A 25,833-nucleotide genomic window follows, 5' to 3' on the forward strand; every position below is an offset into this window, starting at 1 on the left:
TCCAGCATAAACACTGCACACCTCTGGTTTAGAGTTTAAACACTGAGTTTAAGGGAGTTCAGGGTCCAGATTCAGCCTAAACCTGGACTAAAATGAATTCCCAATGGTGGTTTGACATTAACCCAGCAGTTTAGTACAAGACTAAGCTTATTCCAAGTCAGGGAAAATGGCCCATAGAGCTTAAACGTCCAGCTGAGATGATGATCATAATAATAATAATAAAGATAAGCGTTATTTATAGAGCACTTTATTACAAGCAGCAGCTGAATCTCAGTAACAATAATTAAATGGTAAAGTTAGAGATGGAAATTATCACACATGACGTATAAAAGCTGCTGTGGAAGAGGAGCTTCACATCTAAAACCATGTGTTAGCAGTGTTACAGTAATTATTTGCTAGGAAAATGAATAAAAATCAAATTGTATGGCTGCTGTTCTCCTCCCGGCCACGAGGCGGAGCAGTCTTACTGAACACGTCTGCTGCGAGTCCCGCAGTAGGAGAACCGCCATCCAGTGCAGGCGAGGCGCTGACCCCGGACGCGGCTGGCGGGTCTGTAGCGGCTCTGCTGAGTTTGGGGACTAAGTAGAGTTTAAATGACCGTAGTTTAGAGTTTAAATGTCGGAATAGAAGTGAAATAAAGGCTGAATGCTCAGAGGAGTTCGAGTGACGCGGGGATTCAGGAGCTGCGGGGCTGAATCTGCCGTTTGAGCTCAACTTACCGCTCCACCTTAAATGGTGCTGTTACAATGAGGCGCGGTGGAGGCCAGACTGTGAGAGCTGCGCCATTTAAGGTGGAACGGAAAGTTCGAATTAATGTCATGTAGAAACTGAGGTTATAGAGTTTAAACTGCAGTTTAGTCCAAGATTAGACTCAACCAGCGCTGGAGTTGGGTTTAAAAGGGGAACTCCACCATTTTTCTCAAAATTCCCCCATAACTCAGTGTGTAAACAGAGTGATTCAGAGTGGTTTGGTGTGAAATGGTTCAGATGTCTTTACAGTGGTGGTGATAGGAACCAGGGGTCGCCATGACTACAACACAGATATAGACATTTTATTTACTATCCAGAACCACCAGTGAACCTACACGAGTCTTCTGAGTTTATATGGAATGTTGATGATGGAAAATAGTGGAAAATCTGAAATAATAAGTTTTCTTTGGGGACTATTTTGCCTCACAGCGCCCTGCATGTATCCCTCCACCATGAATGGAGTTTAAGTTCTCTAAACTATCATAAAACAGTGTCTCAGTCATCAGGCAGTGAATTCATAACCATTTCATGTAGGAACTTTCTGTGAGGGAGCTTTTAGAGGTGGACGTCTGGTTCCTATCACCACCACTGTGAACAGTTCTGACTCAGTAAGTTTATCTAGAACAGAGCGTTTCACACCAAACCACTCAGAACCACTCTGAATGACTCTGTTTACATCTTAACTAGTGAATTATGTTGAGATTATGAATATTATCTCTGAATTTAGAGTCTGAATGTGATCATTGTTCAGTTCTTCAGTGATGGCAGCGGTCCGGTTCATGGTGATGTTCGATGATGAGTCGGTGGACGTCTCGTTCACGGACGGTTCTCGTCTCCAGCTGTCGCCCTGCGGGTCCGAGTACGTTCTGGAGAAAGCTCCTCCTGCTCACCCTCTGCACGAGAGGAGACGAGTGAGACACAGGACAAGGTTCACTATCAGCGAGTACAGGGTAATCAATACAGCCCGGAGTGCACACACTGATCAGTGTAGTTCACTCTCTTCACCACAGCCAGTTTAGAGCAGCCTGTCCATACACAATCATCACTGTATACCAGAGACATGACTGTGAGACACTAGAGGGCGCCAGAGAGGCTCTGAGAACGGAGCTAATCGGATAAAACTGTAGATTAGATTAGATTTAGCTTTATTGTTGTTGTCCAGAGTACAAGTATAAAGTCAATGAAACACAGTTAGCAGCACCAGAAGTGCAAAATACCCTATTATTTACAGATAAGTGCAGGAAAGTAAGAGCTGTAGGGAGTAAAGCTGTAGCAGTGCAGTAACGAGTGCAGTAAAACTGTTAGATCGCTGGAGTTCAGCAGGGTATTTCATTAAATATGCTAATTACATTAATAAAATGAAAAAGGTTAATTTACTATGTTTTGTCTTTTACAGAGGGACTTTATTTTATTAGTCTTTAATTTTGGGAAAGCAGAATGTCACACTGTCTGTGGTGGGCGTGAGTAATAAAACGTAAAATATGAATTGAGTAAAAGTAAAAGTACTCTAAAATTACTTTTACTCAGTTAAAAAAGTATAGAAAATTTCTAAAAGTATTCCAGGTATTCTCTCTGCATAAGAGTAGTACAGAAGTGCTTGTTTGTGAAAGCACTGCAGTATTACAAAGTAAAAGTCCTTTGAGTTATTATAGATTTTGTGCAGTTTGTATAATTTTGATGAACAGGTGCTGTTACTCTCCTGTTTGTGTCTACAGTCAAACAGTTCACCACTAATTTGTGCACAAAAATGTTATGATAAGCCATCTACAGTGACTCAAGGCACTTTTAGTTTTGTACCTTTTTAATGAGAGGCTTGTTGGTTGGGAAGGGTGGCAGTCGTCCACCGTTTTGATATTTTAAAGTAAGTTTTCACCTTAAAATCACATTAAGAAAATTATCCAGTTTTTTCCACTGAGCACAAACAGGTTTGGTGTCTGAAGTCTACTTTTTTTTTTAATAATGTTCCATGACGTTAGCTACGATTATTAGCTAAGATTATGAGTAAAAGCTTGTAAATGAAACCATCACTTTTACCAATTTCAGCAAATATTATATATATATGACTGCTGTCAGAACAAAACCTCGTATCTCCAAAATGGTAACTTTACAGGAGAAGTCAATGGAACCAGACTTTTTTCCAAAGTCATTTTGGGTCGTTTCTTTTGGTCCATTCATCATGAAATTTACACACAATGTATACATTTATGAGGACATGCTGTAAATGCGCTACATTACATAATTACCTTAATGTGATTGCATAGAAAACTTTGCTTGGTCATGCATGCCCTGTAAAACTGTCCCATAATACCTACATCCACCCTGTTGTCTCCTTAGGCTTTGCTGGTTGATGCCTTGAACTTCAGGAATAAGTATGCAGCGCGTCCGTATCTACCTGAAGAGCTCATTCCTGAAGACCAGAAGGAGGTAGGTCCTCCATTCAGCTGCTCTTTACAGGAACATCACATCACAGGAACCTTTTCAGGAACTTATAGGCACCTTTGCACAAAATGAGTGATATGGCAAACATTTAACCTCATAATGTTTCAGGACGTTTTCATTATACATCATGTGTCACAATATACATATATAAGTTGTGTCACATTTAAAAACAGTATTGAATACAGTGATTTACATGTAACGTTTCACACACTGTGCTGCAGTAAATCCACTTAAACAGGACTCATGAGGCTCTCTGTGTAATGAAACATGCAGTTGGTCACTGATTCAGTACTGATAATTTCCACTGTATGTTCAGAAAAGCTGATTGTAACGTAATTTATCACAATATTGATAAATACTGTCATATTGCTCGGCTCTACTTTCCACCACAAGATCCTTTTTCGGATCGTTTGTAGTTTATTTCAGACATTTTTAGCTCCTCTTTCAGAGTGGGCCGTTTTCTAGGAAACACCAGCTATCTGTGCTGCACATGGCTGAATGGTGAAATACAAGCTTCTCAGAATCTTCTTATCTACTGTTTAAAAAGACATTTAAAAGGAGTTTCGTAATTTAAGCAAAAAAAAACTAGTTCCTCAGTGGGTTTTGGCACTTTCTAAACAGTTTGTAGCTCTTTAGTTCCTTAAAAACTTCCTGAACACTTTAGGTCATCAAAAGGTCTCTGAACTCATCAACGTCTCAAAAGGTTCCTGAACTCTTCAGGTCATCGAAAGGTTTTGGAGCTATTTAGACCCTCAGAAGGTTCTGAGGGTCCTCAAACAGTTCAGTAACTCTCATTCCTCAAATGATTCCTGAACTCTTAAGGTCCTCAAAAGATTTTGGAACTTTTCAGGTCCTCAGAAGGTTCTTGAACTGTTCACGTCCTCAAATAGTTCAGTAACTCTTTAGTGCCTCAAAAGATTCCTGAACTCTTTCGTTCCTCAAAAGGTTCCGGAACTCTTAAGTTCCTCAAAGGTTTCAAAGTCTTTAGGTCTTCAGAAGGTTCCTGAACTCTTTTGGTTCCTGAAAAGGTTCTGAAACCTCGGGGGAAGCGTATTAAGCTTAAGGAGGGTTAATTGTGTTCCCCCAGTGCAGATAAAGTGTCTGGCTTTGTAACTGTGTTCTCCTTCAGAAGCTTGGAGCTGAGGTCTCTGAGGTTGAGTGGCCTTCAGCAGACTCCTGCAGCATTGTCCACAGCTCAGCTGGAGACGTAACCGTGTGTTCGGTGGACGGTCATGCGCGGCTGGTGCTGTCCACCTGCGGTCAGGAGTTTACAGTGGAGTTCACGTGCAGGAGCAGCCGGAATGAAGAACGTCCTGAGGAGCCTCAGGGTCTGAGATCAGCTCCGGCTCCATCTACAGCGGCCAGGCATCTGCGTTCATCAGAGACCGAGGACGCTGCGAGGTCAGCCAGGAGGATCACACATACACGTGTGGTCCAGCACCACTCTGGACTTCATCACCCTCACACCTGGAGATACCCCCTCTCTGTAGCTCTCAGCCAATGGGGAGCCCAGAGAGCTCAGTGCAGCGATGCTATTGGACAGCAGAGAGGTGCTGGGACAGAGGGGGAATTAGGCCACGGCCCCACGGCTGTCTCTCAGGCGACAGTGAAGTGTAATGTTCCTCCTCCTCTCCCGCTGACCTGCCCCTGCCCTCACCAGCACAGGTCAGTATATGATCCATTAAGTACTCTTATGGTATCAACTCTTATACAGTGTCATTCAACACCAGGTCATACCTAAATAGCGTTTTCATGTTATATAGTATTAAATATTAAAGTAATATTTTAATAGTCTTATCAGCATCTGATCTAGACTGCTGATTGGCTGGTAATATATGCTGGATATCTCTTATGCATATGATATCATGATGATGATGATGATGAAGAGGAGGGTAATAATATTCTGTCCAGGTGGCGGTATGGCAGCGGAGCTTCTGATTGGTCAGAACTGGACGCGTCCGCAGAGCTGGTGAAAGTGGTGTGGTGCCACGGAGTCGTCTACCGGTAATTATCGCATTGATTAAAACGTTATAATAACCAGATTTATTAGTCACATACTAATTATAGCTACTGGAATGTAATAACAATAAGTACTGTTGTTGGATGATGATCATTGGTAGTCGGATCATTGGTAGGTGCCAGAATGTAACTGCTGCTGGTGGAACGGCAAGTTCGCATAAGAAGCTGCTGAGTAGGACGCCAATTCGTTTACGTTGTTGAGTGTATAACGTGTGTAATCGTGTGTCAGGGTGATAGGTGGCGCTGTGCCGGTGGTGGAGGTTTCTCCTGGGGATGGATCAGTGATCAGGTCTAATGGAGTTCTAGCTGAATACTTCACCCACTACAGACCCTCGTCTTCTACTGTAAGATAAACCCCACCGACACTGCAGGAGTCTTTAAACCATTACAGCAGTCGATTATAGGAATATTCAGTACAATATGTGCTCATTTTTGGTCTAAAGATCTTTTTATGACCTTAAAAAGTAAAATAAAAGCTGTACTGTTTGTATTGTTTGTATTCTACTGCTGTGTAAACAGTTGATCCAATTATATTAGTTAATGTTTAGTATATTTTATGTAATAATTGTGAATCTGAGCTTTAGTAAGACTGTAGAGTTGCAGTATTTGAGGGCTGTGTTTAGTAAACAGTAAACACCTGTTTGTTTACAGACGGTGGAGAGTGTTTACTACCTCAACGGGCTTCCACCTGACCTGCCTGGACAGACCTACTCAATCAGGAGTGCAGTGACCAGAGCCAGCAGGTCATTAGAGATTGTGTATTACAGAGATATGTGGGATATCGTAGCGATCACTAACAACCACTTGGGATACCATAGCAACCACCAAGCAACAACATAGCACCCACCTTGAATACCATAACAACAGTCTAGCACCCTCAAAGCAACCACCTGGGATATCATTGCAACAACCTAGCAACCACCTGGGATACCATAGCAACCACCTAGCAACAACATAGCATCCACCTGAAATACCATAGCAACAGTCTAGCACCCTCAAAGCAACCACCTGGGATATCATTGCAACAACCTAGCAGCCACCTAGAATACCTAGCAACCGCCTGAGAACTACTTGGGTGCTTTACACAGGAAAACACAATAGTAATAAATGAATAATAAATTAACGAGGTTACAGTCATTAACAGTGCTTGTGTTTGATTTTAGAATCCTGCAGTGCTACAAACAGGCCAGCACCTCCACCACTCCCATAATGCCTCAGTGCTGCTGGAGGAGGGTGAGTATGATGTCTGACTACACCCCAATAAAACATACTAACGTCCCGGAGCTCTAAGAGACACAGCACTGTCTGTGTTTTCACAGTGCAGACTCTTAAACGGAGACCTGACACTCAGCCTGCTCAGATTAACGGGAGCTTCAGCAGATACTGTGTTAGTCGCCCTCTGGTGGCAGATCAGTGCAGTGCCATTAAAGTAACAGTTCAAAGTCAGATTTAATCAGTTTTCCCCTGTTTGCCCCAAATGTAGTCAATCAGTCGAGACATGTTTGGTGTTTACTTTTTGTTTTAGCACTGGAGCTACGAGGCTAATGCAGCTAACAAGTAATTGAAGTTTATTCCCCACCGATTAGCAGTGTGCTAACTGCATGTCTAAATCATCACAAACTCGCCTAGTCGCCAATTTCAAATTAAAATTTTCCGTTCCACCTTAAATGGTACAGCGCCTCAGGTGCCAGAATGTAAGTGCTGCACCATTTAAGGTGGAATGGAAAATTTGAGTAAGAGAGTACGGGGGTAAATGCCTCAAACCGGTTTAAAGGTAAAGTGGTGCTCTCTGGTAGTGATCAATAAGAGTTATTGATTAGTTTCGTATTTCAGTTTGTTACCTGAAGTTTGTGAGTTCCTGTATTGAGCAGGTGGAGGTGAAGGAGTGTGCAGGTGTTGTCTCGGAGTTGCAGGTGGCAGGTACAGGCCAGTTTCAGGCTCTCTCAGATGGCACTGCCCACATCACCTTTCTGGATGGAGTTCAGGTGCAGATGCTGTGGAATACACACACACCTACACAGGTACCCACCTAACCTACACTGCACACACCTGCACAGGTACACATCTATTCAACACTACACACACCTACACAGGTACCCACCTAACCTACACTACACATACCTGCACAGGTACACACCAAACCTACACTACACGCACCTGCACAGGTACACATCTATTCAACACTACACACACCTACACAGGTACACATCTATTCTACACTACACTCACCTGCACAGGTACATATCTAATCTACAATACACTTACCTACACAGATACACACTTAACCTACACTACACTTACCTGCTCAGGTACACACCTAACCTACACTACACGCACCTGCACAGGTACACACCTAACCTACACTACACTCACCTGCACAGGTACACACCTAACCTACACTACACTTACCTACACAAATACACACTTAACCTACACTACACTTACCTGCTCAGGTACACACCAAACCTACACTACACGCACCTGCACAGGTACACACCTAACCTACACTACATGCACCTGCACAGGTACACACCTAACCTACACTACACGCACCTGCACAGGTACACACCTAACCTACACTACACTTACCTACACAAATACACACTTAACCTACACTACACTTACCTGCTCAGGTACACACCAAACCTACACTACACGCACCTGCACAGGTACACACTTAACCTACACTACACTTACCTGCTCAGGTACACACCTAACCTACACTACACTTACCTACACAAATACACACTTAACCTACACTACACTTACCTGCTCAGGTACACACCTAACCTACACTACACGCACCTGCACAGGTACACACCTAACCTACACTACACTCACCTGCACAGGTACACACCTAACCTACACTACACTTATCTACACAAATACACACTTAACCTACACTACACTTACCTGCTCAGGTACACACCAAACCTACACTACACGCACCTGCACAGGTACACACCTAACCTACACTACATGCACCTGCACAGGTACACACCTAACCTACACTACACGCACCTGCACAGGTACACACCTAACCTACACTACATGCACCTGCACAGGTACACACCTAACCTACACTACACGCACCTGCACAGGTACACACCTAACCTACACTACATGCACCTGCACAGGTACACACCTAACCTACACTACACGCACCTGCACAGGTACACACCTAACCTACACTACACGCACCTGCACAGGTACACACCTAACCTACACTACACGCACCTGCACAGGTACACATCTAGCCTACACTACACTCACCTGCGCAGGTACACATCTAGCCTACACTACACACACTTGCACAGGCACGGACCTCACCTACACTACACACCCCTACGTAGATAGACACCATTTTTATAGTTGGTTATTTCTAATTTGTTTAGAAGCAGGAGCTTTCAAGTGGAGGGGTGGGGCCGGAGCTGTGCCAGCTCACTCTGCCTGATGGCCAACAGCACCTGCTGCAGGTAGAAGTGGGTGGAGCCTATGACAGGTAAAGATTTGTAGAGGTGATCTTACTGCTTTAAGCAACGTTAACATCACTGCACATACTGTTTATTTAAAAACTAACATGCATATTAAAACCCAGATGTTATACGTTACGGACAGTAAGTAACGTATTCCTCTCCCTGCAGGTACGTGGCCGTAGCGGGACAGTGGTGTCAGTGGGTGAAGCAGAATTTACTGAGCACGAGCAACAACGCAGCAGATTTATATGACCGTACTGAACCTCAGACTGACCGGCCAATAGACAGCAGGTATTATACAGTCATGTGTACTTTCCCTTCACTCTCTGTCTTTTGCACGTGAGTTTAACTTGATTGGTGTTTTTTTTTGTGTATTTACATATAAATAATACATTAATTCATTGATTATTTTGATATTTAAAAGAATCTGTCTAGTGATTTATTATAGTAAACCTATAGTTCTGAATATGAATAATTACAGTGCCAAGTTGACAAGCCGCTGAGAGTTTGTTATAAATTCAGTTATCTCTTTAATCTCTGCTGTAACTGATTAGGATTAGGCATTATTACAGTGCCAGACTAAATCTGTGGAGGAGATCAAAGGACAATTCAAAAGGTTCATGATTTAATAGCATTTATTAGCATCTGTTAGCGTTTCATAGCGTTAAATAAAGTAGCTAGCATTTCCTGTTGTTCTTTGTCCACCCTCAGGTCAGTGCTGACTGAGCTTCAGAAGATCCGGAGATTTAACTGTATCCTTGTGGAAGTAAAGTACAGACTAGAGATGGAGCCGTCAGTGTTTTTGGGTCTGGCACCGTTTTCGATCGAGGGCGGGGCTGGACTGTTAAGGCCTGTTCACACCAAGTAACGTAGTGGGACCTTCAGACCAAGTCCAAAGCGTTTTTCTGTCTAAAAACATTTTGTCTGTTAAGCACGGCAACTAAACGGTGGAAACACTGTGCACGTCCCATTCTACAACAAAGACAACAACATAGGGAGACCCAGCGCCTCCTACAGGAGCTAACACTGCATGACAAGCGATTCTGCAGGTATTTCCTTTTGTCAGTGGGGGAACTCGAGGCTCTGCTTTTGCGTTTTGCTCCTCTCATTAAAAAGGAGTGAGTGAATGCTGCTTAAATACAGTTGCTGTAACAAACTCGTGTTTGTTTGGGCTGCAACCATGACAGCGGAGCCTGTTCAACGCAGAAAATACAGCAGGCTCCAATTAAAGATTTACGCAGCATCAGTTGCTGAATCGGCGTGACGACATTAATTAATAATTCATTTTCATTCATGTTTTTTTCATCCTCGTTTAGGGCCACAGCGTTCCTTAACTATGGCTCCTATGCTTTAAGGCACTGTTTAGCTCTCAGGATCCGCTTAGTTCGAGAAATATCGGCTGGTCGCATATTTGGGCTGAAAATCAGCCGATACTGATACGTAGCCAATCGGCCGTTCCATCAGTCTGCTATAGGATTGGAGTGTCAGAGGAAGTGTTTGTTTGTTTGTAGTGTTTGTAGTGTTTCTTTTGCCCTTAACCTCCCTCTGCTCAGTTCTCCTGGACAATAGCTCCATTCTGAACTCTCCAAGTGACCCGTCTCAGAGTTTCAGGCTGAACTCTGACCTTTCTGACCTCACCATCACCAACAACAGTGTCTCTGAGGCTCTGCAGAAAACCACCAAAGCCATTCAGGACATAAATGCTCTACTGGCCCAAAAGCACTAAAGACTTCCAGGACATGCTGTACTGGCCCAAAATCTTAAAGTGATCCAGGACATAAACCCTCTACTGGTCGAAAACCATTAAAGCCATCCAGGACCTAAACACCCTCTAAAGACCTTCAGGACATAAACGCTGTACTGGCCCCAAAGCACAATAGACATCCAGGACATAAACGCTCTCCTGGCCCAAAAGTACTTAAGACATCCAGAACAGAAATGCTCTACTGGCCCAAAACCACTAAAACATCCAGGACATAAACACTCTACTGGCCCAAAAGCACTAAAGACATCCAGGACACAAACGCTCTCCTTGTCCAAAACCACTGAAAACATCCAGGACGTAAATGCTCTACTGGCCCAAAACCACTAAAGCCACACAGGACATAAACCCTCTACTGGCCCAAAAGTACTTAAGACATCCAGGACATAAATGCTCTACTGGCCCAAAACCACTAAAACATCCAGGACATAAATGCTCTACTGGCCTGAAACCACTAAACTGGAATCATTTATAGAGGCTTTGGGCTTTAATGAACTGAAATCATCATAATTTACTATTCGTAAACCATTTGCTCTGTTAAAATGTGTCTTGGTTTTAATTGTTGGATTAAATTTGTTTTTTTTTTCACTGAGTTTTTCACCGAGTTTCTTTTATTTCCCAGCAGCAGAAAGATAATTTGCATGTTTGAGAAAGGGAGTTGTCAGAAATGCTGTTTAGTCATCATTTTCTGCTGCTACTTCAGTGCAGAGAGAGAGGAACTGACAGAAACGTGACAGAGAGAGAGCAATTAATTTCTCCTCCCTGCGTCCACCAGAATCTAACATTATGGTATGTGTTTTATTTTATATCTGGTGTTGTGTAGAGAGTCAGAGCAGTGTTTACATACTGGTGGTAATGATGTAGATCATGTGCAGTACTGTGATGAAGTAATGCCTTCACTGTGCGAATGCGCAGAGACGGCAGGACATGAGTTCGCTTTCTTCTGGTTGTTTTGCTGGTCTGTGCTCATTTCTTGTCAGTTGGCTCATGCTACTGCGCTAAATGATAAACCATAAATCTTAGACTTTGACTTTAAATTTTAGCATTATATATTTGCCTAATGTATTGTAGCACTTTCAGACGTTCGTACAGCGGGACGCTGGTCACCAACCCTGGTCCTGGGAACCAACCTTCCCCTACCTGCTCCAGCTAATGCATGTCTTGTCTGATCAGGTGCTTTAGGGCTGAATGATTTGGGGAAAATATTTCATTGTGATTTTTCTGACCAGTGTTGTGACTGCTGTTCATATTATTTTTCTGGTTTGAGGCTTGGACGCTGTTTGATTTCTTTTGATTGGTCCAGTTCATCTACAGGCAGTTCACAGCTCAGTGTAATTAAGCAAAATTACGCTTCTTCAAACAATATTAACATTAAAATGGCTCGTAATTTGAATATTGCCCTCTTTCAAATTGTGATTTAGACACTTAATATTTCAGCCCTACTGTTAGGTAAACGGATGCAGGTTGAAAAGTAGACCTCCAGGAGGACGGCTGGTGACCGCTGCAGTGTACAGTAGTAAATACACTACCAGACCACAGTTTGGGGCCACCTGACCGAATGAGTTCTTCATAATCGTAGATGTTTTGACCCAAAGCAGTGGTCACCAACCCTGGTCCTGGAAATCTACTTTCCTGCACACTTTCATTCCCACCTGCATCTAGCATGCTGCCCCCAACCATCTGCATCTGATTCAGCCAGTCAGGGGCTGTTGGAGAAGTTAATTAGCTGGAGCAGGTGTGTCAGATTGTGGTTGGAGCTCCATAAGAGGGCAGATCTGTGTTTTGTGGAGCTTCATCACTCCAACTTATCAAGTAATTAGAAGGAATGCATACTGTATCATCAGCAGAGGAAGAAACACGGGGTTAGCCACAATCTGCTGCAAGAGGCGCTCTTTGAACACACCAGCAGAAAGAGGCACATACAGAAGACAGCAATCGCGGGGGAGGTCACCACTAGCCACACACCTCACCCCGACTGACCTGAGCTGGATGATGGTCACCTTCCGGCTGTGTGATGTGCCCAGCTCTGTTCATATCAGAGATATCAGTTAGTTCATGGCGGCATGTGTGATGAGCCGTCCGCGGTTGCCGTTGGACCTCCATAGCTAGTATCTGTCTATCCCCTGGCCCACTCTTGCAGTGCTGCTGGCACGATGTCCTCTCTCTTTCACCACTGACTCATCAACTGTTCCTCTGCTCAACACAGCGTATCTGCACTAACGCCTTCAATAGTTTTACTTTCACTTTCACTTGCGCCAACTTCACTACTGAGCCACCTTGCACCAGCCCTGTTTTCGGGCCGTCCTGCACCTGCTCCGGTCTCCAGTCTTGCTGTGCCCGTCGAGCCTTGCAGTGTCATCCCCACCATCATGGTCTTTCGCCAGGCTCTGCTTTTCTTGCCGTATGCCTTCGAGTTCACTTGTGGGGGGGGGGGGCACTGTCCCACTTCTGACATCAGTGTGGTGTCGACAGAGAGTAAGACAAGGGGTAGCCATGCTTCGGCACCGAGAAACATTCTTTATTGAACACACTGGCAGAAAGGGCACATACAGAACAACAAACTCACAGGGGAGGTCACTTCTAGCCACACACACTTCACCCTGATGGTGAACCCCCCCCACACACACACACACAAAACCTACAGCCCCCAACTCTAAATAACACTACCTGTACACCATGAGCTTTGTGGCTGGCCATCTGTCTAACCACACCTCCGGAGTCTCTCAGTGTCAGCACCAGCTTGTAGCAGGACTCTACAAAACTTTTCGACATATAGCGTATGGTGAGGAACGAGCTGACTCTGGATCAGCGTGGGCGCCTTGCTCTGGGCTGCTGTGTGATTTAGATGCTCTTTTCACACTTCTGCATTATCAAAGCAATGAAACGACTCTGACTTCCTCTAGAGAAGAGCCTCGCGCTGAATTTGGCTCTGCAGACTCTCAGCACAGTGCAGCTCGGGTGAGGTCGCTGGACAGCAGCTTCCCGATTCAGGTAATGTTCCAGTGGGACACGTTTGGTGTCTGCTTTGCGCTTTAGCTGTGAGGCTAGCGTAGCTAACAAATAATAAAACTTGTAGCCACTTATTAGCATTGTGCAAATCATATCATATTTGCTTCGGTTCTTGTTGAGTTACAATCTAACACACTGTTATCTACAAACATGGACAAAATTCAGGCTTCATGATGGCTGCTAGTGATTTTAGCTATGCCAGTGTACTGTAGTCCATATTTATAGATAAAGGTGAGTCATACAGTGTCAGAAACCACATCATCAAGGCTATTAGAGATACTGAACATCTCCACACTCTTTGCGGTGAGAGATGATTTAGACATGCAGTTAGCACCGTGCTAACCTGGTGACTGTAAGCTACCTGTACTTGCTACATTAGACTATGTCAGTCCTGGAGTCCTGTTGGAAATGTTGCAGATGCTAAAGCTCTGAGTTGCGCTCCATGCTGGTTTCCTCAGGGTTTCTGGTGGACTTTAACTTGCACTGGAAAAACCCCGTAATTCATGTGGAAGTGGAAGCTTCTTAACCTCTGAAACTCCAAGGGTTTGTATGTGGGTCAATAATTCAGTTCAGTTCCTCACTCTCATAACAACAGAACTCACGTTCGTTTTGTAGTAGTTACTGAATAATTTGTTGTAATTACTCAGTAATTTGTAGTAGAGAATCTGTCAATGTAATTATGTATCTTGAGGCTACATATCATCACTGTTTCTGCTGTAATGACTGTATATACGGCAGTTTAATGGGGAAAATGTTGTGGGTAAATCTCTGAGAGCAACTTCAGCCGTGCTACGGTAACTAAAACTGTAGGTTATGACATTAACTTGGAGAGCTAGCAGTGCTAAAGCTGCTGAACTTCTTCAGATGTTTATCTCTAAAGAGCTCCACCTGAGCATCGACACAGTGTGACCTTTCACAAACATACAGCATAAATATCATGGGATATAAATAACGTACTCTAAATGTAGGTATTGTGATATAAACTGAGTCTGTTCTACAGTTTCTCATTAGGCTGAATGAATAACTGACTCTAAATGTAGGTATTGTGATATAAACTGAGTCTGTTCTACAGTTTCTCAATAGGCTGAATGAATAACCGACTCTAAATGTAGGTATTGTGATATAAACTCAGTCTGTTCTACAGTTTCTCATTAGGCTGAATGAATAACTGACTCTAAATGTAGGTATTGTGATATAAACTCAGTCTGTTCTACAGTTTCTCATTAGGCTGAATGAATAACCGACTCTAAATGTAGGTATTGTGATATAAACTGAGTCTGTTCTACAGTTTCTCATTAGGCTGAATGAATAACCGACTCTAAATGTAGGTTTTGTGATATAAACTGAGTCTGTTCTACAGTTTCTCATTAGGCTGAATGAATAACCGACTCTAAATGTAGGTATTGTGATATAAACCGAGTCTGTTCTACAGTTTCTCATTAGGCTGAATGAATAACTGACTCTAAATGTAGGTATTGTGATATAAACTGAGTCTGTTCTACAGTTTCTCATTAGGCTGAATGAATAACCGACTCTAAATGTAGGTTTTGTGATATAAACTGAGTCTGTTCTACAGTTTCTCATCAGGCTGAATGAATAACCGACTCTAAATGTAGGTTTTGTGATATAAACTGAGTCTGTTCTACAGTTTCTCATCAGGCTGAATGAATAACCGACTCTAAATGTAGGTATTGTGATATAAACTGAGTCTGTTCTACAGTTTCTCATTAGGTTGAATCGGTTTTCTACTCACAGCAGTAGCCTGGACAGTTTAGCTGTTTGCTGAAGCCTCTGACATTAAAACAAAGGCTCTTGACCCCCACCCCAGTGCCCACCACAGGGCCTCTTCTTTTGTATATGATCATGTGCTCATTTCCTGTGATGCTTTGCACGGCTTTTCTCGCCTGCCTGCATTTCCTCTGCACACACAGCGGTCTGATAAGAGGCCAGTGTTGGAGTGCATGCTTCAAAACAGCAATCGATCACAGATTGTTAATTGCTGATCTCTAACTGGAATGGTCCTGTACTTTCACTACCCGTCACTTCTGAGTTCCTCTCTAAAACATTCCTCTCAGCACTTTATTTACAAACAGCCAGGCAGAGTAAACATCATTTAAAAGCTCTGTTTGTGTGAACTTTTTGTGAATAAACTGTTACAGAACTTATATAGTGATAACACTAGAACGCTAGCATCCATGCAGGATACCAAAGCATCTGCCTAGCAACATTCTAGCAAACTCCTAGCATACCATGGCAACCACCTAGCAACCACCAGAAATTCCATAGAAAACTCACAGCAACACTCTAGCACCTGAGCAACTCCCTCTGATACCATAGCAACTAACTAGTGACACCCTAGCAGCCATCACGGATACCATAGAAACTGGTCAGCAAAACCCTAGCAAACACCTGGGAGACCACAGGAAGCACTAGTCAATACTATAGGAAATAAATGGCAGAACTACATGAGCAGTACACTGGCAACATCCTAGCATCCATTTGGGATACCATAGCATCTGCCTAGCAACATTCCAGCAAACACCTAGGATGCCATGGCAACTGCCTAGCAACACTTTAGCAACCATCAAGGATTCCATAGCAAACTCATAGCAACACCCTAGAGACCACCTAGCCACACCTTAGTAAGTCCCTGTGATACCATAGCAACTGCCTAGTGATGCCCTAGCAACCATCACAGATACCATAGAAACTGTTTAGCAAGACCCAAGCAACCCCCGGGGGGCCACGGCAACCACTTGTCAACACCTTAGGAAATAAATGGCGGAACTTCATGAATAGTACACTAGCAACATCCCAGCAACCACCTAGGATACCACCGCAACTGCTTACCAACACTTTAGCAACAAACTAGCAACCATCAAAGATTCCATAGCAAACTCACAGCAACACCCTAGAAACCACTTAACAACACCTGAGCAACTTCCTCTGATACCATAACAACTACCTAGCAATGCCCTTGCAACCATCACAGATACCATAGAAACTGGTTAGCAAGACTCGAGCAACCACATGGGAGACCACAGTAACCACTGGTCAACACTGTAGAAAAAAATGGCAGAACTACATGGGCAGTACACTAGCAACATCTTAGCATCCATGTGAGATACTATAGCAACTGATTAGCAACATCCTAGCAACCGCCTAGGATACCATGGCAACTGCTTACCAACACCTTAGCAACCAACTAGCAACCATCAAGGATTCCGTAGCAAACTCACAGCAACACCCTAGAAACCACCTAACAACACCTGAGCAACTCCCTCTGATACCATAGCAACTACCTAGCAACCACCACAGATACCATTGAAACTGGTTAGCAAGGCCCTAGCAACCACCAAGGATACCACAGCAACTGCCTAGCAACACCTTAGCAACCATCATCAGCTGTACTGTGTTTGTGATTTTGCAGCGTATTTAGCTTCAATTCATCAATTTACATTGTGTTTCCAGCACTAACACTGAACCACTGAACGTTATGATTTAGAATGTGTTCTGTGTTGTATTATAATTTTGTGCAGGGTTGGTGTCGAGCCGTGTGTTCAAAGATGTGCGTGCCCAGGCCCTTTTCACGCCTAAGGAGGTGACATGCCTCTAAAAGTGTAAATACTTACACATGTGGTTTCAGTTAGCAGTTAAAAATACTCGCCGGCCTCTCCCAAACTCACTCTAGACCAACTGACAGAACACGTATTCAGTATTTTATCGTATAGTTTGAGTGATCAGTGAGAAAACTGAATGTTGGAGTAATTCTGGAAAAAGAAAACCTGCTCTATGAATAGGAGCAAGTGTAACACGTGTTTATTCTTAGTTGATTTAATTCATTTTACTTCTCGTCTACTTTCTTGTTACTTTGGATTGTGCAATGTAGCTCATGCTGCTTTCACACGTCAACTAAGTACTGAAGTGACGGTGCTTTATAGATCTTTATAATCCCAGAATGAACCAAGCCGCTCACTTCTGCATGTGTGTGTGTTTCCGGCTCTGCAGGGCTCTCAAAGTAACTTCCACGGTCTGAAGTCTCGGTTTAATGGTCCTGCTGACTCGTCTGTGCCCCCTCTACTGAACAAACCTGGCTTTGGAGCCCTCAGCAGCCTCCAAGTGAAGCCAAGACCTCCTGACGCACCCACTCCCCCGAATTCCGGCCTCACCCCCAAGCCCAAACCACCCCCCAATAAGCCCAGCATCAACGCTGCCTCCATGGATACGAGGTTTAAACCACCTGTCCCACCAGGGAAGTTTTCTGGTTCCACTCCATCACCCAACAAACCAGCCAATTCCATCTCTGCCTTGAAGGAGTCGCTAGAGAAGGGTGGGCAGGACAGTGGGTCACGACCTTTGCCCACTACAACCCCCAAACCAGCAAAATTTACCGGGACACGGAACCTGACATCTGAGGGAGAAAAAACGCCTAAATTCCCCGGTGCACGAATCCCACCAGCTGATGGAGACAAAACACCAAAATTCCCTGGTGCACGGATCACGTCGGCTGATGGAGGGAATACACCGAAATTCCCTGGTGCACGGATTACGCCGGCTGATGGAGAAAAACCACAAAAATTCCCCGGTGCACGAATCCCACCAACTGATGGAGACAAAACACCAAAATTCCCTGGTGCACGGATTACGCCGGCTGATGGAGGGAATACACCGAAATTCCCTGGTGCACGGATCCCGCCGACCGATGGAGAAAAAACACCAAAATTCCCTGGTGCACGGATTACGCCGGTTGATGGAGAGAATACACCGAAATTCCCTGGTGCACGGGTCACACCCACCGACAGCGAGAAATTCCCAGGTGCACCAAAATTCCCCGGTGCACGGACTACGCTGGCTGATGGACAGAGTACACCAAAATTCCCTGGTGCACGGATTACACCATCGGATGGAGAGAAAACGACAAAATTCCCTGCTGCACGGACCCCATCGGCTGCCGAGGAAAAACAACCAAAATTCCCCGCCGCATCTGGTCCAAAACCTCCAGCTCCCTGGATGAAGCTGTCTCAGGTGAAACAGAGCGAACCAGAGCCGCAGAACGAACCTTCCAGCCAAAGCCCTGCCCACAACGACACAGGCTCCACCCCTAACGCTGCAGGGCTCGTTCATATGCAGAAGAAGCTGTTCATGGGCAGGCAGAACGATTCAGAGTCGCCTAAAGAAGTCTCCACCCCTAATGTTCTAGGCGCTCCTCGTAGTTCTGTAAGTTCCATCCACGACGTGGAAGTGTCCACGCAGCCAAAGAAGAAGCCCTTGCCCGGCAAGGTGTCTTTGGGAATGTGTCCGGCAAAGCCCAGGAGGCCACCTCTTGTGGACCTGCAACTGTTCAAGAACCATGGTGAGGTCATCTCTTATCGATACAGCTGGAGATTACTGGAGTTACACCTTACTCAAACCTTAAGTCTTAAACCTATAAACCTAGTCTTCACCTTTACTCAAACCTTAAATCTTAAACCCATAAACCAAGTCCTCACCCTTACTCAAACCTTAAATCTTAAACCCATAAACCTAGTCCTCACCCTTACTCAAACCTTAAATCTTAAACCCATAAACTTAGTCTTCACCCTTACTCAAACCTTAAGTCTTAAACCCATAAACCTAGTCTTCACCTTTACTCAAACCGTAAATCTTAAACCCATAAACCTGGTCCTCACACTTACTCAAACCTTAAATCTTAAACCCATAAACCTAGTCCTCACCCTTACTCAAACCTTAAGTCTTAAACCTATAAACCTAGTCTTCACCCTTACTTAAAACCTAAATCTTAAACCCATAAACCTGGTCCTCACACTTAATTAAATGTTAAATATTAAACCCATAAGCCTAATCCTGACCCTTACTCAAACCCTAAATCTAGTCCAGGCTCTTAATAAACACTTAAATCTAGTCCTGACACTGACTCACTACCTAAACCTGTTTGACTGTTAAACCTTATCCTGACCTTTAATTGATCCTTAAACCTTATCTGACCCTTATTGATCCTTAAACATTATCCTGACCATTAATTGATCCTTAAACCTTACCTGGAGCCTTTATTAACCCCTAACCCTTATTGATCCTTTAACCTTATCCTGACCATTAATTGAACCCTTAACCAAACCCATAAACCCATCACTGATCTCTCTCCTTTAAACCTAGTTTTGACCCCTGACCCTAAAACTTGTCCTCCTGTCTAATACACTCTAATAAATCTAGTCTGGACCTCAAATACACTCCTAACCTTGTCCTGAATTGTAATATTCCCCTTAGCCTAGTCCTGAATTGTCTCTTAATACATTCATAAGCCTTGTCCTCATAAAACACCCTAAATCCAACCTTAAACCCCAAAAACATCCCTAAACACATTTTTACACCTTGAAAAACTCAATTCTCTAAAACCCAATTTTGAGCCCTAAAACACAGTTACACCTAATCCTGATCCCTATAATGCCCCCAAACTCATCCCTAAACCCCTGAAACCTCCCTAGCCCATCTCTAAACCCTAGTTGCACTATCCTAAACCCAATTCTAAACCCCTAAACCTATCCTAAACCCAATTCTAAACAGCTAAAATGACCATAAATCCATATATAAATGCTTTGACACTCTTGAACTTAACTCCAAAATATCCCAAATCCCAAATATCCTAAACTCATCCCTAAACCCCAAAATCTACCCAAACCGTCACTAAACTCCTCCCTAAACCCTTGAAGCACTATTAAACCCAACCTTAAACCCCTAAGTCTACCCTAAACCATCTCTAAACCCAACCGTAATCTGCTAAATCTACCCTAAATCCTTGAAACACTCTTAAATCTGATCCTAAACCCCTAAATCTACCCTAAACCATTGAAACACTCTTAAATCCAATCCTAAACCCCTAAATCTACCCTAAACCATCTCTAAACCAACCCTAACCCCTAAATCTACCCAAAACCACCTTTAAACCCAACTCTAAAACCTTAAATCAACCTTAACTCATCCTTAAACTCATCCCTAAACTCTTGAAACACTCTTAAACTCAAGGCTAAACCCCTAAGTCTACCCTAAAACATCTCTAAACCAACCCTAATCCCTAAATCTACCCTAAACCATTTCTAAACCCAACCCTAAACCTCTAAATCTACCGTAAACCCTTGAAACACTTTTAAACCTACCTTTAAACCCTTTAAATCTACCCTAAATTATCTCTAAACCCAACTCTAAACCCCTAAATCAACCCTAAACTCATCCCTAAACGCTTGAAACACTCTTAAACCAACGCTAAACCCCTAAATCTACCCTAAACCATCTCTAAACCCAACTCTAAACCCCTAAATCAACCTTAAACTCATCCCTAAACGCTTGTAACACTCTTAAACCAACGCTAAACCCCTAAATCTACCCTAAACCATCTCTAATCCCAACTCTAAACCCCTACATCAACCCTAAACTCATCTCTAAACCAACCTTAACCCCTAACACTACTCTAAACCATATCTAAGACCAATCCTAACCCCTAACTCTACTCTAAACCATCTCTAAGCCAGCCCTAACCCCTAACTCTACTCTAAACCATGTCTAAGCCAGCCCTAACCCCTAACTCTACTCTAAACCATCTCTAAGCCAATCCTAACCCCTAACTCTACTCTAAACCATCTCTAAACCAATCCTAACCCCTAACTCTACTCTAAACCATCTCTAAGCCAATCCTAACCCCTAACTCTACTCTAAACCATATCTAACACCAATCCTAACCCCTAACTCTACTCTAAACCATCTCTAAGCCAGCCCTAACCCCTAACTCTACTCTAAACCATATCTAAGACCAATCCTAACCCCTAACTCTACTCTAAACCATATCTAAGACCAATCCTAACCCCTAACTCTACTCTAAACCATCTCTAAGACAATCCTAACCCCTAACTCTACTCTAAACCATCTCTAAGCCAGCCCTAACCCCTAACTCTACTCTAAACCATATCTAAGACCAATCCTAACCCCTAACTCTACTCTAAACCATCTCTAAGACCAATCCTAACCCCTAACTCTACTCTAAACCATATCTAAGACCAATCCTAACCCCTAACTCTACTCTAAACCATCTCTAAGCCAGCCCTAACCCCTAACTCTACTCTAAACCATATCTAAGACCAATCCTAACCCCTAACTCTACTCTAAACCATATCTAAGACCAATCCTAACGCCTAACTCTACTCTAAACCATCTCTAAGACCAATCCTAACGCCTAACTCTACTCTAAACCATCTCTAAGACCAATCCTAACCCCTAACTCTACTCTAAGCCATCTCTAAGACAGCCCTAACCCCTAACTCTACTCTAAACCGTCTCTAAGACAGCCCTAACCCCTAACTCTACTCTAAACCGTCTCTAAGACAGCCCTAACCCCTAACTCTACTCTAAACCGTCTCTAAACCAGCCCTAACCCCTAACTCTACTCTAAACCATCTCTAAGACAGCCCTAACCCCTAACTCTACTCTAAACCATCTCTAAGACAGCCCTAACCCCTAACTCTACTCTAAACCATCTCTAAACCAGCCCTAACCCCTAACTCTACTCTAAACCATCTCTAAGACAGCCCTAACCCCTAACTCTACTCTAAGCCATCTCTAAGACAGCCCTAACCCCTAACTCTACTCTAAGCCATCTCTAAGACAGCCCTAACCCCTAACTCTACTCTAAGCCATCTCTAAGCCAATCCTAACCCCTAACTCTACTCTAAACCGTGTCTAAGCCAGCCCTAACCCCTAACTCTACTCTAAACCATCTCTAAGACCAATCCTAACCCCTAACTCTACTCTAAACCATCTCTAAGACCAATCCTAACCCCTAACTCTACTCTAAACCATCTCTAAACCAGCCCTAACCCCTAACTCTACCTTAAACCCATCCTTCTACCCACACAGTAGTGGTTACTGAGTGAATGAAGTCCATACTGAGGCTGGTGTTCTGTTTGTATGGTTCCTCAGGTTCCGTCAGCTCCAGTGCTGATGACTTCCCTCCACCTCCTCCACCGGACCCTCCAGCAGTCCCACCACTTCCACTGTGAGTGACCTCTGTAGGAAATGAATCCCTGCCCTCGTGTTATTAATCTGATGCTTCGGCCAACAATCTGAATTTCACAACTTACCCATCATGCTTGGTGTCTCAGGTCTGCCTGTTTGGTTTTAGCACTTGAGCTCTGAGGCCTCAGGCGGCAGAACGTAACCGCGGCACCATTTAGGGTGGAACGGAAAATTTAAATTAGAAGGTAGCGAAGAGGGAACCAACTTCACTAACACGTGTGGCGAGTGTGTGAAGGTTCAGGCCTGCAGTTAGCACCGTGCTAATTGGTGGGGTATAAGTTTCTATTACTTGTTAGCTACTTGTTGGCTTATTAGCCGCTTAGCTGCAGTGCTAAAACTAAACAAGCAAACTGATGGGTGAACTATCGCTTTAATGCAGCACTCAGCATCTCATTGAAGTAGCACAGCACAGTGCAGCGTAGGGACGCAACTGTGAAGCGGGATGGACGCTTAAAGGCAGCTTAGCGCTGCGGTCAGTTTTACAGGCTTTAATTAGCTCAGCTGATAGCGGTGTTCAGGAAGAGGAACTGCACACTCTGTATTGGCGGGGGGGGCTGTATGTTTAGAGAAGTGTGCTGGTGACATGGAAACAATATATACTGTTGGGTAAAAGTTTGAGCACCCCTGGCCATATTCTGTAATTTGTAATTTAGACACCCTAATAAGTCGGTATGTATTAGTAGTTCCCTGTTAATAAATAAACAAGGGAGTTTGCTGCTTATTAACAGACGCACCTCGGTGGATGTCACAGCTTGAAAATGGTTTTTCAAGCTAAGAGTCTTTCTGTTAGTTTCCTAAAATATTGTTCTGTTTTAGGAATTTCAGGAAACCCCTGAAGAACAGTAGATCTGCCCCATTGCTTGACGCCTAACAAGGTGTTCCTTTCATCAAATGCTGCTCCTTTTTTATCCAAGCAATGCATTTGGTGATTATGGCAAAAGAGTTACATTTTTACTTCATCAGTCCTCAGGCTGATCTAGATGCAGGTGAGGGTTCCTCCTGATGACTCTTCCATCCAGATCATGCTTGTGCTGCGCAGTAGAACAGTGTTCCACCACTCCTGTATCAGCTGAACCCTCCAGCAGGGGCTTTGCTGTCATGTGGGGGTTTTGCTTTGCCTTTCTGACGAGCAGGTCTATCTGAGGGTCTTCTTACTCTTTCAGAACTTGCTTTGACTTCCGCAGTTCCCCTTAACTGCCATTTCTGAAGGACATTTCAGACAGTGGAAGCACTTTGGTATTTTTTTATATCCTTCTCCTGCTTTGTAGGCGTCAGTTAGCCTCATGTTTAGGTCCTCAGTGTTAGCACAAGAGTCTGAGAATTTTTTAAGCTCTGGAACTTAAAGTCAGCTGACCATTGCTGACCAGCTTACCATAACGAGTCAAATAAGGCCTAACGAGTTGATTAAGTTCTCACACTTTACAAATGGAAGGGTTTTGCACGAGTCATTTATATATTTTCGGTGAATCACAAATATGCTTTATATTAGCATATGCAGAAAAACTTTAATATTTAAGAAAAAATAAAATTAAATATTTTTTTTCATTTCACCAAAATATGTAATGTGGACAGGGGTGCCCAAACATTTGTACACAACCTTATACATGCAAGAAGAGAAGGAAATACTAATAACTAATCACTGTAGAGAATTCTGAGTTCTATAAATCCACAGAGTTTATAAATCTGCAGCTGTGACTGACAGTTTGTTACACTATTTAAATGTAGTTGCTTATTTAGACACATAGTTCCACAATGAGCTGCATTCAGGCTCGATTTCCGTTCAGTCTGGACGTTTTTCTGCATTTTAACCTGAAAGCTGTTTGTGTTTGTGTTTGTGTACAGGAGGGTGGTGGAGGAGGAGAGTTATGATGACGTTGGAATGATGAACACATCTCAGTCTAAACCAGGTGTCCATCTGTCCTCAGCCCTGGTTCTGGAGGCCCACCGTCCTGCGTGTTTCAGTGTTTTACCTGCTCGGAACACACCTGATCCAGCGTTACTGAGTTAAAGTGGCTGGAGGAGCACTGCAGGGCTGTGGGCCTCCAGGACCACAGTGGTCTACAGCACACTCACTGATAAACACCGAACACTTAGAGGAACTCCACTGTTCTTCACCCTGATCTCCATCTGCTGCACCTGTGGAGTAACTTAGAAAAGAGCACTAAACACCTACAGCATATTGTTTATTACCACAGACAATATTTCCAAGAAGTTCCCCTGAACTTAGAAAAGACCGAAAACCTGTTTCCTCCAAACTTGCTTATAATAGCAGTCAATGGGCAGATGCATTAAAGGGAAACTTTATCATTTTTCATCTTGATCTTCATTTGTTGTGCATATAGCGTTCAGTTAACCACCACAGACAGGAACTTTCACACAGTCCCCTGAACTTAGAAAAGAGCACTAAACCCACCCGCTCTAAACTCGCTATAATAGAAGTCAATGGGCAGATGCATTAAAGGGGTTCTCTATAATTTTTTCATCCTAATCTGTATTCACTGTATCTGTAGTGTACAGTCAGTTACTACAGACAGTTCAATAATCTGAAAACCTGTTCACTCTAAACTGGCTTATTGTAGAAGTCAACGGGCAGACGCTGAATTCAACACATTTCAAAACGAAACAATCAAATATGAAAACGAAACTGCAAATCAGCCCATTTTGAATCTGTTGATTTTGTGATGTCACAAAAACAAACACATTTACTTATATTCACCTTGCGGACAGCGGTTTAGCCCTGCCCACTCATACTGAAGTGCGCTATAGCACAGCAGATAGAGATAAGGCTGAAAAAAGTTGCAGTCTTGCTGATATTAAAGAGCCGATATCATGGAAAACTGAACTTCCCTCCCTTTATTGAAATCAAAGGGTGAGATAAATTATGTCAACATAAATATGTAAAGTGAGGTTAGTGGTCATGTTAAAACACATTCTGACTGTTTTTCATACATAAAAACCACATAGATGCTGTAAGTGGAGCTCAGAGGAAAACATCCAAATACAAGGATGATACAGGATATGGGCTCTTTAAGCCTCTCTCACAGACTCTGCACTGTAACTGCTGATTATAGATGAGTGTGTTTATAATTTCTCTCTGTTTTCTGTTTTAGGCCAAATCAGTGAGGAGGTTGAGGTAAATCTGCTTCTGCTGAGTGTAAACAGAATAATGCAGATTCAAACTGGAATAAAATCCTAATTCCCATCTTTCTGTGTCCTTCAGGACGAGTTTGATGAGGACTCGGAGACGTATGAGGACATTGAGGACAGATGGTGAGACGACCATTCAGCCTACCGCAGTTTAGCCCCGCCCATTCAGCC

At 43.5% G+C, this 25,833-nt stretch overlaps 2 protein-coding genes across 7 annotated transcripts in view; both read left to right on the forward strand.

The window, feature by feature from the left end:
• The first annotated feature begins 488 nt into the window (after positions 1-488).
• cunh5orf34 (chromosome unknown C5orf34 homolog) lies at positions 489-11,034 on the forward strand. Of its 5 annotated transcripts, none has more exons than XM_036598101.1 (13): positions 489-549; positions 1,510-1,700; positions 3,085-3,174; positions 4,319-4,854; positions 5,101-5,193; positions 5,438-5,552; positions 5,860-5,951; positions 6,372-6,441; positions 7,080-7,229; positions 8,604-8,710; positions 8,853-8,975; positions 9,396-9,436; positions 10,238-11,034. In XM_036598101.1, the coding sequence occupies exons 2-13, from the start codon at positions 1,512-1,514 to the stop codon at positions 10,408-10,410; spliced, it is 1,779 nt and encodes a 592-aa protein (XP_036453994.1). In that variant the 5' UTR covers positions 489-549; positions 1,510-1,511; the 3' UTR covers positions 10,411-11,034. The 5 variants fall into 5 exon arrangements, with proteins under 5 accessions (XP_036453994.1, XP_036453993.1, XP_036453992.1 ...); XM_036598100.1 differs by having other exon boundaries at positions 524-549; positions 1,502-1,700; XM_036598099.1 differs by having other exon boundaries at positions 525-791; positions 1,502-1,700.
• Positions 11,035-11,099: 65 nt separating this feature from the next.
• Positions 11,100-25,833, forward strand: part of LOC118826964 (FYN-binding protein 1) — a 21,595-nt gene continuing 6,861 nt past the window's right edge. The window contains exons 1-6 of one of the 2 annotated variants that reach the window (XM_036598094.1): positions 11,100-11,235; positions 17,464-18,808; positions 22,420-22,495; positions 24,358-24,422; positions 25,626-25,648; positions 25,736-25,785. In XM_036598094.1, the coding sequence (XP_036453987.1) occupies positions 11,233-11,235; positions 17,464-18,808; positions 22,420-22,495; positions 24,358-24,422; positions 25,626-25,648; positions 25,736-25,785 (1,562 nt within the window). In that variant the 5' untranslated portion in view covers positions 11,100-11,232. Of the gene's footprint in view, positions 11,236-13,011; positions 13,438-17,463; positions 18,809-22,419; positions 22,496-24,357; positions 24,423-25,625; positions 25,649-25,735; positions 25,786-25,833 lie in introns of those variants that run through there. The other variant, XM_036598093.1, reaches the window with a different exon arrangement.

The sequence above is a fragment of the Colossoma macropomum genome, unplaced genomic scaffold (assembly GCF_904425465.1).
Source record: "Colossoma macropomum unplaced genomic scaffold, Colossoma_macropomum, whole genome shotgun sequence".
NCBI classification, from domain to species: domain Eukaryota; kingdom Metazoa; phylum Chordata; class Actinopteri; order Characiformes; family Serrasalmidae; genus Colossoma; species Colossoma macropomum.